Source organism: Prionailurus viverrinus, chromosome A1 (assembly GCF_022837055.1).
Source record: "Prionailurus viverrinus isolate Anna chromosome A1, UM_Priviv_1.0, whole genome shotgun sequence".
In the NCBI taxonomy this organism is placed as follows: domain Eukaryota; kingdom Metazoa; phylum Chordata; class Mammalia; order Carnivora; family Felidae; genus Prionailurus; species Prionailurus viverrinus.
The window spans coordinates 187,495,153-187,508,514 of record NC_062561.1 but is presented as its reverse complement, the minus strand read 5'-3'; the positions used below and the strand labels follow the sequence as shown (position 1 = coordinate 187,508,514).

General features: G+C 35.6%; 1 protein-coding gene across 1 annotated transcript in view; it reads left to right on the top strand.

Moving 5' to 3' along the window:
* The window catches only part of GABRA1 (gamma-aminobutyric acid type A receptor subunit alpha1), a 58,879-nt gene that overhangs the window by 32,940 nt on the left and 12,577 nt on the right, over window positions 1–13,362 (top strand). The window contains exon 7 of the mRNA XM_047863567.1: window positions 4,525–4,668. Within this exon, the coding sequence (XP_047719523.1) occupies window positions 4,525–4,668 (144 nt within the window). The remainder of the gene's footprint in view (window positions 1–4,524; window positions 4,669–13,362) is intronic.

Below are 13,362 nucleotides of genomic sequence, written 5' to 3'. Positions count from 1 at the left end.
AGCACAGTCTATTTTTTTTTCAGCATTTCCTAGCACAGAGCCTGATATAATGGAGACATTCAGTAAATATTTATTGAATGGATAAAAATTATAAAAATCAGGTTTAAAATGCCCCTTCAATGTTTAAGTCTCAGAAAAGATAGCCAATTTAAGGCCTGTGGGGAATTAAAGAAACAGAAAAGACTTGACACTGAAAGGTAAGCATTGGAGCTCAGTGGGAGAGCACCATGACTAATTACCGTTGCCTGCCATTGGCTTGAGAAGCCGCGGTGGTTGATTTATTGTATGGTTAGTTCTCTGACCTGGCCTAGTCAGCACACTTCTGAAATGAAGAAACTGAGGCAAAAGTGTGCTAAAATTGCTTTGACCCAGTTTTTGAAGCAAATGTCTTGCCAAAATGTCAGAGAAGAGAATAAGCAAGAGATAAGATAGAGGATTTGGTAATAATTTAGTAGAACACTAAGTAATCTATGTTTATGAAGAATCCAGGGCAACCTCATCCATATGTTGATAAGAACTAAGCTCAGAAAAGCAGATGTTTTTCCTTACCACTCTCCATTAGACCCTGATTGTCAGTGTTACATCACATTTTTTGCTTATTGGGGATAGAGCCCTCTTCATAAGGCCAGATAACCAGAAGACAACATGCATGCTCCAGCTGACGTCTTTTAACTGCATTTTGAGGAAAATACAAATGGGGCTTTGATACTAAAAGAAGAGATTCAGAGGTGGCTGGGTGGCTTAGTCGGTTGAGCTTCTGACTTCAGCTCAGATCATGATCTCATGGTTGATGAGCTCGAGCCCCACATCAGGCTTTGCATTGTCAGCTCAGAGTCCAGTTTAGATCCTCTGCCCCCGCCCCCCCCCCCCCCCGCCCTTCCACTGCTTGCACTCTCTCTGTCTCTCTCAAATATAAATAAACCTTTAAAAAATTAAAATAAGAGATTCAGGTTATATTCTGAAAAGAATATCTAAGCAAGTGCTAGATCTAGAAAGGACTTGATAAGTGATGGTTCCCTGACTATCAAGTACAGTGCTTTGTAAATAAGGAGAGAGGGATAAGTAGAAATGTAAGTGAATTCTGAACAATAAATAACTTTAGAAATTATTCAGTGCACCTGCTTCATACAAATGGAGAGATGAAGGCTCCTAAATGTAAAGTGATAGTGTCTATAAGTAGCTGCTCTTCTGATACCAAGTCTATGCTTCCAGTGCTGTAGCCCCAGAAAGTTCTTTCATAACCCCAACCAAAACTTTTTGTCTTATTATTAAATTTTTCTTAGGTAATTTGCTCATTTATTTGAAATCAGAGCTTAACATTTTGACTAAATAGCTGAAGGTTCTCTTTAAGCTTCTTTTCTCTTTGCTGAATAGTCTCAAAGGAAGGAAGTTTTCATAGACCTACTTTCTACTAGATACTGAAATGAAGAAATAAGGTATATTACCTATTATGATGCCTTATGTATATCTGTCTTTTACATCTTAAAATGCCATTTTTTAAATTTTTATTTAACTTCCAGTTAGCATACAGTGTAATGTATTCAGGTGTACAGTATAGTCATTCCACACTTCCATAAAACACTCGGTGCTCCTCACAGTGGCCTCCTTAATCCCCATCACCCATTTCACCATGTGGATCTACTCTGCATTTTGGGAGATTTCCACTGAGAGACATGAACAATACGTAATCTCCACTTTCACAACAATGTCATGTTTATTGTAGATTTTGTGCACAATGGAGTTTCTAAGAAGTTGCAAGAATCAGACATGGAATTATATGACATGAGAAGTCAATCGTAACAGATCTTTTCCTCTAAAATTATATTAGCAGCCCATTGGCAACACATGATGAGGTACAAAAAAATAGGGAGTCAGGCACTGTTGCTAATGCTAGTGTAATACAGTAGCAAGAGTTTTTTTTTTATTAGTTATGAAATGACAGAAAGTGTATAATTGGTTTCATCCCTAATTACTTGACCAACAAGTATCCTTACTTGGATTTTAAGCATCTAATATACAGTTTTTGCCTAGAATGTCTTTATCAATAGCACTGGAGTAGAATGGATGTCATCCTATGCTCTTACTTCGGTTTTCCCACTATACAACTATGCACCCTTAAACAAGTCATTCACAGTTTCTGTGCTTCGGTTTATCATCTGTAAAATGAGATAAGCTATATCACCTCTAAATTCCTTCCATATTAACAATCAATGATTCTTTGTTATCATAAACTTGATATGTCTTCTTAGATAAGGCCCATTAAAAAATTTTATCACGATCAGAAAAATATTTTACTGAATATAGGTACCTACAAATTGTAAGCAATATGGTTCTCAAACTAATGTTCTCTGCACTCTTTGAGGGATTTTATAAAAATAAATCATGTTTCAGATGCTATTAACAAATGCAATCCTCCTCTCTAACAAATGCAATGCTAAAATGATTCAAAACATTTTTAAGTCAATGAGATGTGTTAACTCAATGGTAGGAATTATTTCACAATGTATATGTATATCAAATCCTCATGTTGTACACTTTAAATGTCTTACATTTTTGTCAATTATACCTTAATAAAGCTGTGAATAAATACACACACACATATATACGTACATACATATGTACATACATACAAGACTAGTGCCATGAAAAAAGTAAATGAGGACAGCCACAATTAAAAAAGAAAAATCAGTGAGAACAGATTCCAAAACTATTCATTTATCAGTCTTACATATTTATGAAAGAAGCAATAACCATTAAATTAATTTCTAGTATATTCTCTCAAACTCCTGGAAAATTTGATAAAAATATACTTGAACTTGACTATCAATCTGTCCAGAAGTAATGCTGGAGCAGATGGGGTACCCATGTAAAATTAGGAGAATACTAATACTAATATTGACTGCACCTTCAGCAAAACTCATCCCAGAGACAGAAAAAAGCTTTTGTTCAGAGAATGAGGGGCACGGCTCGCATCTTTTTTATGGCAGCTTCACGTGTGTGTAAAAATGCAATGATCACTTCATATCTCATAATATTTGAGTTTGGACAAATAAAGATTTGAAAAAAAAACACACCCAAGTTTGGTTACCTTGGGATGGGAGGGGATGGGTAAAGCAGGGATGCATTATGACTTTTATGGGCTCTGGGCACGTTTGCCTTTTTTGAACAATTCCTCAAAAAATGTATATTAAAACTATACTTTGATTTATAATTTCATATTTTTAACTTTTATACTTGAGGACTATATTTGTATAAAGATTAATAAAACCCAAATGGGATCACTTTTTTTTCTGATTTTAAAAGAAATTAAAACATTATTTGTCCACCTGAAGGTATTGTGGACCCTGGGCATTTTGTCTACCGTGCCTAATGCAGAAATTGGGTAAGGGATAAAGCTTTTACAGTAAAGCCAACTTTTGCCAACATATCTGCCTCTCAATCACCCTGGAACCTTTGCTTTTGCTAATCTAATAGTCTTTTAACTTTTAATATCACTCTACATCTCAAGAGAGGAAAGTGTGTACTATCTTTCCACCCTATGTATAGTGGGTGTTCTGTGACCACCAGAAAAACTATGGAATCTCTTCTTCTTCTCACTTATTCTGTACAATTCTTCCCCCAACTTTCCTGAGTAATGAATCAGGATTTTTACCTAGCTTCTCATATAGAAGGATGACTAGGTTAAAACTGATATGGTAAATGAAAGCAATTGAAAAGTGTAATGACCTAAATGGTGTCACTCATCAACATCATCATTGTCATAGTAAATATCTATTAAAAGGAGAATTAATGTAAAAAGAAGTAAAATCAGACTTCCTTTAGAAACAGATGTTCAGTAAAATTTCCAGTGTTACTTTTTACATTTATCATGACCTTCTGCTGGCCAGACATAATCTGGACCCAGGCTACTACCTCTAGCCTTATGTCATCTCATATGGACTTCAGCTCTGCCCATATTGGTATTCCTGTTCTTACTCAAATATATCATGCTTTTACCTGCACCAGAGGAAAAAAAATTGTTTGTTCATTTATCTATCAAACTCTTCCCCAAGACTTATATAGCCTACTCTCATTTCTGTCATGCATATAATTGTCATTTCCACAATGACCCTCTCTGAGTCTTTCACCTAAAATAAGTGCATTCTCTACCCTCTTACCTATTGTGAATGGTTTTATTGCATTTAACACTACTTGAAGTTATATGTTTATTAGCTTATCTGTTTTTGTCCCCATTACTGTCACAGCGGTAGGGAACCTTGTTAGTTATGTTCAGTAGCATATTTTCAGTAAGGCACTTTGTCTTTTGTAGATGCTTAATAACCATTTGTTGTAAGAGTGAACAGATGACTGAACAAATCAGGAAAATGTGTTTTAGTGTTCTAAACTAAGGGATATGGGCTCTCCTTTCCTGGCCTGCCCTCTGCAACCATGCAATAGAAAATATGAAACTGATAGGACTCACCAAATAATTAGGAGAATGAAAGTAGCATAACACATGGGCCATGTACCCTTCTTTCCTTTCAGATGCCTATACCAGAGCAGAAGTTGTTTATGAGTGGACCAGAGAGCCAGCACGCTCAGTGGTTGTAGCAGAAGATGGATCACGCCTAAATCAGTATGACCTTCTTGGGCAAACAGTAGATTCTGGAATTGTTCAATCTAGTACAGGTAAGTGCCATTTGATTATTCCAGATATTTCAGAAGAAATATAAGCAGTTTTTGTGAGAATGTGAGAATTCAGTAAGGTCTTCAATAACACATATAGAAACAAGAAATTCTGCTAAACCAGGACCAATTAAGCGAGTTTATAGTATACACTCTACAGAGTTTTGCCCTTGGATTCAGCATTTAACGTCTTTTGGCCTCTGTTTCTTTGTTGGCAAAATAAAGTACTGGTTCTATGTGATCAGGGTAGCAGAGTATTTAGGAATGCGAACTTCTGGGGAAGAGTGTATGGATTAAATTCTTACTCCTACCTTACCTGATGATTGTGGAAGAAATAAATTAAATCCATAAAGAGTGCTTATGATATTTTCTGGCACATAAAAAATATTAAAAAAAAATTTTTTTAATGTTTACTTATTTTTTGAGAGACAGAGAGAGACAGAGCATGAGTGGGGGAGGGGCAGAAAGAGAGGGAGACCCAGAATCTGAAGCAGGCTCCAGACCCTGAGCTGTCAGCACATAGCCCGATACGGGTCTCAAACTCACAAACCACAAGATCATGACCTGAGCTGATGTCAGACTCTTAACCAACTGAGCCACCCAGGTGCCCCATGAAAAAATTCTTAATAAATGTTAGCTATTAATATCATCTACGCCCAATTTATTGCCATGATTCGATGAATCTTCGTGCATTTGTAGCAGTGACCTCTATACATATGATACCAAAAGTCAATTTCTTCAACATAAACCTATCCATTCATGTCTCCAGCGATGGATCTTCCACAGCTAAATTCCACAGAAACATAATTACATTACTGACCACTTCACTTTGGAATTAAAAGTAGGTGAGGTACCATTCTTCTTAGTATTGTAACTGCTTTACCAACAGAATACTGAGAACTAGATCAGATAACTATTAAGCAGCTGGACCCAAAACTTTAAACTTTTAAAGTTGCTTCAAGAAATTAAGAGTTTAGTTATATAAATATCCATTGTATGACTAAATGTAATGTGATCATCAGGCTGGAAAATTATAAAGTTTGGATTTTAACCCTCCCTCAATCCTAATACTTTTAGTTATACTCAACTATTGAAGACTTAACAAGTTTATAGTTGTCTTTAAAATTTTAAATTAGTTCATTCACTTTGATTTGTAATTTCTAAAAAATGCAATTTGGTAATATGTAAGGGTAGAAGTGCTGGTTTTCTAAGAAAAATTTCTTCCTTATGTTTCAGGCTTTATATTAGGACCCTGATAATTCTAACATGTTCATATAATAGGTCAATATATCTTATTCTGGTTATTGGAAAATTCCTGCTTAATGGTATCTGCCTTTTGCTTACTTTATAGAAACCATGGCTAATCTGTAAATTCAAATGTTTATGTTTCTTGTTTTGAAAAATGGAGAAAATTGCTCCTCAGTTTTGCCAACATTAAAAATACATGTGGCATAGTATAAAGTTTTCAACTTTGCAGTGAGAAATAGGTAGACTCAAATCTTGGTCCTGCCAGATAGAAGCCTGGTGACTTTGGGAAAGTCCTGTATCCAATTAGAAACTCTGGTGTCTTCTAAGAAGTGGTGATTCTATAATTTTGCATTAAAGATGAGATAATATAAAACATTAAACAGAGTGCTACATATAGTAAATACTCAAAATGGTATGTAGCAGTTATTGCTATAGTCTTGAAGATATTCCATAACATGGAAAATAGTGAAAATGTTTTTTTCTTCACAAATGAGAAAACATACTAAAATGAGCAGTGTTTACTTTTAAAAATTGAATGCTATTTGGATATTGTGGCAGGCACTGGAGAGTCGATGACAGACAAGGCAGAGATCTTGCTGTCATGGAATGTGAAATCTAAAGGAAGACAAACATATAAACTATAATTATCAAAATGGGTGGTAAGTGCCGTGATTAACATTTTGTGAGGGCAGGGACCATATCTGTCTTCTGTATCCCTATTATTTACTATAGTAGCTAAAACAGAGGAGACACTAAATATTTTGAATTAATGAATAAAAAAAGAAATGTATCCAGCCTAGAATAATCAAGGAAGAGTAACTGCAGGGGTTGACTTTCATGTTGTTAATTTGTATTTATTGGAAACCAAATAATCAGTATTTTAAGCCCAGAACATTGAAAATAATAATCATAGGACTTTCCCTCTAGAAATTCTCCATCTAATATCAGTAGAATGGAGGCTGAGGGATGTGAATGAAACAATAATTCAAATTCAGTGGCATGCAGGTATTCAATAGTAAAAGTATACACAAGCCATGAGGATTACTCACGGGAAGGTGTGCCTCCACTCTACTTCTAGTGCTAGTGACCTTGACAAGTCTCTGCATCCCTCTTTATAACCAGTTTCCATGTCTTCAAAGTGAAAGGCTTAGTCTGATGAACTCGGAGACTTCTCTGGCCTCATCAGGCTTTAGCCTATATACGTTCTAGTTATTCAGAAATAATACACAGGCACAAATTGGGGCTAGGAGATGAGAGGCAGTGGCCTAATCTACCACCACCACGCTGGCTGGACCTCATAAGTTGAGTACATTAAAAGTACTCATCTGTGCTAGAACAGCAAGTTTATCTGTACAAATAAAAGTTTTTTCTTATCATTCCCGTAATGGATATTGTTTGGGGGATGGGAGAAAGGGAGGCAAGGAAAATAGTGAACAAATTCTCCAATGTAGAAGCTCAGTTTGGTGTACATTTTCATCTCCATGATAAGTCACTGAACTATACTTCTTCTGGGTCCCCTTTAGCTCATCAAAAACCCACCCTGATAGATTTCTGTGGGGGAAGAAACAAAGATCTTTTCTAAGGTCTTCCATCCCATGTTTCAAATATCCTTGTGGAGCCCTAAAAACAGTAAGTTAAAATGGCACTGAGTGCTGTTACCTCCCTGTTTCTGCCAGAAGACTAGGAATGATAGCAAGAAAGAGCACACACATTGAGAATGATTAGATAAAAACGATCTTCTACCTTAAATTTCTCTGTGGGGAGAGAAGCAATATAGATCACCTCTTAGAAGGGGTTGCCCTACTTGCCTGAGCCAACTCACATGTGAACACCAGTGGTCTTTTTCAGTGGTCTTTTTCTGTGACCTAGGAGGGGGGAAATAAGAGGTTCAGTTCAATCCCTGGATTTTTAAATTCAGTACAAACCCACTAAAGCACAATCTTTTTTTGGAGTCTGCCATAAAATTTTGGAGAAGAAAGTAAGTTGGAGATTTAGTTTGAAGTACAGCTAGTCACCTGGCAGAGAAAAACCTTAAAGGCACACTAAATGATGAGACCAGTCAGCTCTCAAATCCAATACAATCCTATGTTATTAATTTATTTATTAACTAATTCCTTCAGCCATTTGCTCACTTACTGTGTTTGACATTGTAATTGGGCCTGGAAAAGATAGATGAAGGACACATAATTCCTGCCTTCAAGAAGCTCATAGTTGATTGATATAAGTAGCTAACGTGCACTTGCCATTGTTCAAATCATCACAACAATCCCAGGATATAGGTATTATTCTTACTATAACCATTATACAGATGGGACATAATTGAATCCAGGGAGATTTAACTATTCTTCTTAGGTCATACAGCAAGGCATTGGCATAGCTGGGATTTGAACCTGGGTAGTCTAGCTGCAGAGTGCTCTGAACCCCATGACTAGAAACAGGAAATGTAGACATGTGTGAAATCCTATAATGTGGTGCATCATGGATTTAAGAGTGTGGGCTCTGGAATTATGCTGTGAAGTTTTGAATGCTGGTTTTACCACTTATTAACTTCCTGACCTTTGGCAAGACATTTCTCTGTTCATTTTTCTCTTGTGCTATTTGGAGATAATAAGAGGATCTACTTCATGAGCTACTGTGAGATTGAAATGAGAAAATGCATGTGACCTCCTTAGCAGAGCACCTGACATGTAAAAACTATGTAATAAATATTAGATATTACTATCAATAATAGTGATAGGGTTAGTGCAAGAGAGCCACATGGCAAGAAGAAGAGGTCATTTCTGCTTGACATATCAGAGAAAGCAGTTTGGAACTAGACCACAGACATGGCCCCCATCTCATTCTACTATACCACATTATGTTTCCTAAATAATTCTTTAAGGAGAGCCCATGCAAAAATCATAGTAGTCATTAAGAGGCATGGAAATATGAATTATACAGAAAGTATAATAATTAAATAAGTATATAATTAGTCATTAGGTGTAATGAAAATATGGCCAGAAAACAATAACAAAATAATATGTAATGAATTTTTTAAGTACACAGTGATGACTAAAACCTTCATATTTACCTAAGTTACTAGATGGATTTGATCAGAGGAAATTTAGGTGAGCTTTGCTGAGTATGAATATTTCTTCTTTGTGAATGATTATCTTTTATCCTTAGAACATCAGACCAAAAGAAATTGTGACATCCTTAAAATCTTCTCTGGATGACTTTATTTAAGGACGACCCTGCAGGGTCAAAATGAATGAGGAAACAACCATTTTCCCAGACTGGAGGCAGCAGTTTTGTTAAACATTCATCCAAGGAGCCTCAAGTCTCCCATTTATGAAACCTAGTACATGATCTCCAGAGAAATCATTGTAGCCATAAAATGTAAAGCCTGGCAGTTGGGGATGGGGAGAAAAGACTCCATAGTCATCTGATCAACCTATTCTTATTTCAGATGAAGAGATGGGTCTAGAGAGGCTAAGTGGCCTAGAACTCTAACCATTTTTTTTTTCTTATTTCTATTTCATAACCCTTTGAGCAGATATTAAAATACGAATTCTTCCCTTGATATTTTTCATTCCTCGTTCCCATTAAAAAGGTATCATAGAAACTTAGGAAACACATAACTTAGAAAACACAAATTTTAGAGTACTTGGAAGGAAAGGATCAACTTTATATGGACCTAATGTTCACTACAACTTTGTTGAAGTGAATGGTTGCTTTCTTGATATGGAAAGAATACCTTTCTATCCTTTTGTCTACACGCTATAAATATGCATGTGACTCAATTTTTTTAAAATAACTTCCATATCTACCGTTTCATTTTATCCTCACAGCATCCGAGGAAATAATTAAGTAAAGCACTATCATTTTAATTGAACAAATGAGGAAACTGAAGTCAAATAAAGTTAAGCAAGGAATTTGCTCTTCAAGTAAATGGAAGCCAGTTCTAAACAAACCCTCAAAGCTGCTTTCTGACTTAGATCCCTGTTTCTTTTCCTTCCTTCTCCTTAATTTTGTATGGTAATGTATCAGAAATGTTGTCACATCTAATTTACAAGCTTCCCTGAGGGTTACATGATATGCAAGGATATTTGAATTACAATTCTTCTAGATTATTGAATTAGAGGAAAAGAATTCGACATGCTTAGTGCATAAGCACTTGATGTCTAGAGATATTCTTTAGGAATATCTCTATTGAATTTAGGAGACTGATTTTTTTTGTTGTGTTTTTTTTTTTTATTTTTAAACTATTACAACATGATTCTGATTTTGCTGCTTTTTCTTTTCCTTACTTAAATGTTTTGTGCCAAAGCTTCTTAGATTTTGTTTAATTTAAGAAAATGATTTCAGAAGATTTGAAATCCTCCTTTCTCTATTTTGTTAGTGACAAAATGGTTTATATAACAAATATGTTGAATAATAGTTCCTCCAAAATAATATTATTTTCAGAATCTTCCTAAAATGTTCATTGTGAACAACAAAAGATGATAATGGAATATGTATAGATATTCATCTTTCTGACATTCTGGAATTTTTTCTTTGGGCTGGTAAAATTTTGTAAACCTCAGTTGAATGAATGGTTAGAATAATAATGCGTACTCCTGGGAGGATAAAATGTAACATGGCCATGTCCATAAGATGACATTTTAGTAGCCCAGGGAAAATTGGTTTTTTGCATCTTTCTCACATTTGAATCATTTAATTCTTTTGGGTGACCTTGGAGGTCACCTAATGTATCTATAGAAAATTAAAAGAAATTAGTAAGCATATTTCCCTCCCAAAGAGAGACTCTGATGGATGTTGATTTGAGTGAGTGCCCTTAAATCTCAGTGTGTCCCTTTTCACCATACACAGATATTTGAATACTTAAAATATGTAAAACCATGCTATATTCAAAGAACTATCCTTTTCCAATTAATTTTAAGTTTGATGAGAGGAATATAAGCATATAAATTAGATAAACTAAAAAGTATAAGATATTATTATAAATGTAAACAAGCTATAAATAAATTTGAAATTACTTACAAGGGATCAGTAAATCATTACTGATAACAATTAAAATTACTGATAACAATTAAAACAACTAACATTACTGATAACAATTAAAATTGTTATCATTATTAACAATTATCAGTGAAAGCTTATTTACACTTGTGAATTATTTCCTACTGTGAAGGATAAATGGATTTATTCTAGTAATACTTTTACCAATTCTGATTGGAGGGAACAGATAAGAAAATGGGAAAAGGAACTAAAATTTATTTTAAAACTCTTACACAACATGATCTTAAATAGACTCCCTATTCTTCATTCTCCCCACAGTATACTTCTCACTATTTTATAGATTAGGAAACAGAGGATCAGAGACTGAGTTGCCCAAGGCTAACAGTAAGAATATAAGATGTCTAAGTTTTGAGCTCAAATCCATTTGCTTCTAAAGCTAATAAGCTTTCCTTTACGGTACATTTCTTCCTATTCTGCTATGGATTCATCCCAACCCATAGGTGAACAAAATATTCAGCAGTAATAGATGTCATGTAGAGAATTTTGTATCAGTATCTCAATATACCGAGTTGTGAGAATGAGTGCTGAGCTATGAGACGTAATGCTAAAATGCATTTTTAGAGCTGTGACAGAGTCTTAAATACAGCTTAGGGAGTTTGCTTGTCAGTATGTAACACTGGAGACAATGTTGATTGTGACACTGGGGAAGAGTGGAGTATTTGCTAGTGGCATCTAGTGGGTACAGGTCAGGCTGAATATACAGCAACATATAGGACAGCCCTCACAATAAATAATTATCTGGTCAGAAATGTCAATAGTGCTGAGGTTGAGAAACCTTAATGTAGACAATGGGAATCCATTAAGGTATTTTAAGATTTTACATATCCTTTCTTTATTATTATTTTAGAGAGAGAGAGAGAGAGAACAAGGAAGAGAGGAGGCAGAGGGAAAGAGAGAATCTTAAGCAGGCTCCATGTTCAGCGCAGAGCCTGACGCGGGGCTTGATGCCACAACTATGAGGTCATGACCTGAGCTGGAATCAAGAGTAGGATGCTCAAGTAACTGAGCCACCCAGGTGCACCTACATATGCTTTAAAAAGATTACTCTGCATCAAAGTTTAGGGAAAACTGGAGTGAGGGAGTGTCTAGAGATGAGCAAGACAATTAACGGATCTACAAAGGCAATAAGAGCAGTGACCACCAGATAAACGATAGACTGGGAGATACTGCACAGGAGAAATTAAAATTGTGATGCTCAACTTATTCCTTTCTTTCTCCCTCTGAAGCCCTACTTCAATTCCAGGGTTTTAGCCTGAGTGAGTAGAAAGATGAGAGTACCATGAATTTAAAGATGGACTCTAAGTGGAAATTCAACACAGCTGTATGCTGGTCATTATTTTTTTATGGGAAAGGTTAACTAATGTCTGTTTTTGAATGTATTTAGTTGGTGATGTCAATAAAAAATCAGGATGTCTGAGATGTCTTGTAGATATTTGGGAATACAGGTTGATTTTAAAAACGATGTTACTTAGAGCTCTAGATTTGGCAGCCCTCTAGGTAAAAATGACACTAGGGTCAGGGGTGAGAAAGGAAATCCTGGCTAGAGTCAAGAAAAAAAGGGGAAGAAAGCTGAAAGCCAAACTACACTCAGAACCTCTATAATTATTTTCCAGAAAGATGAAGTTTAGGATATTAAGAGATCATGAACAGTTTTAGCCTCATTAAGGGCTGAAGCTGGATGGCCACAGATTGAAACATATATAACAGGTTGCATAGGAGGAAGTTTGGAGTTGAAGGGAAGGAGAAAGATGGAGAAATGTGAATACCAAAGGAAGTGATAGTGTAAGAATACACCTAGTTCTCTTCTACCCACTGACAGATAGCTAAGTATATATATATTCAGAATGGATTCTAAAGGTTTATAATTGAGAAAATATAACATCAATTAAAAAAATAAACTCCTACAATTTGGTTTGTATGTCTATCACTTTCGACCTCTAAATGAAATCAGATTTTGATACATACCAAAACCATGAATTGTGCCTACCTAGTCTACTGTTTCCTAGCTTAGGCTAGGAATTGGGACAAGTTCAAAAGTTGTATTGGAATGGATTTTCCTGGGCCTGCCTGAAGAATGGTTTCTGGGGGCACCTGGGTGGCTCAGTCAGTAAGTGTCCGACTTTGGCTCAGGTCGTAATCTCACAGTTCATGGGTTTGAGCCCCACTTCGGGCTCTGTACTGACAGCTCAGAGCCCGGAGCCTGCTTTGGATTCTGTGTTCCTCTCTCTCTGCTCCTTCCTGACTTGTGCTCTGTCTCTCTCTCTCTCTTTAAAAAATAAAAATTAAAAAAAAAAAATTTTTTTTAAAGAATGGTTTGTGTATCTAGGTAGGACCTGAAGAACTGAATGTCAAAACCTTCCCAGGTGATTCTGATGAATGTATTCCTCA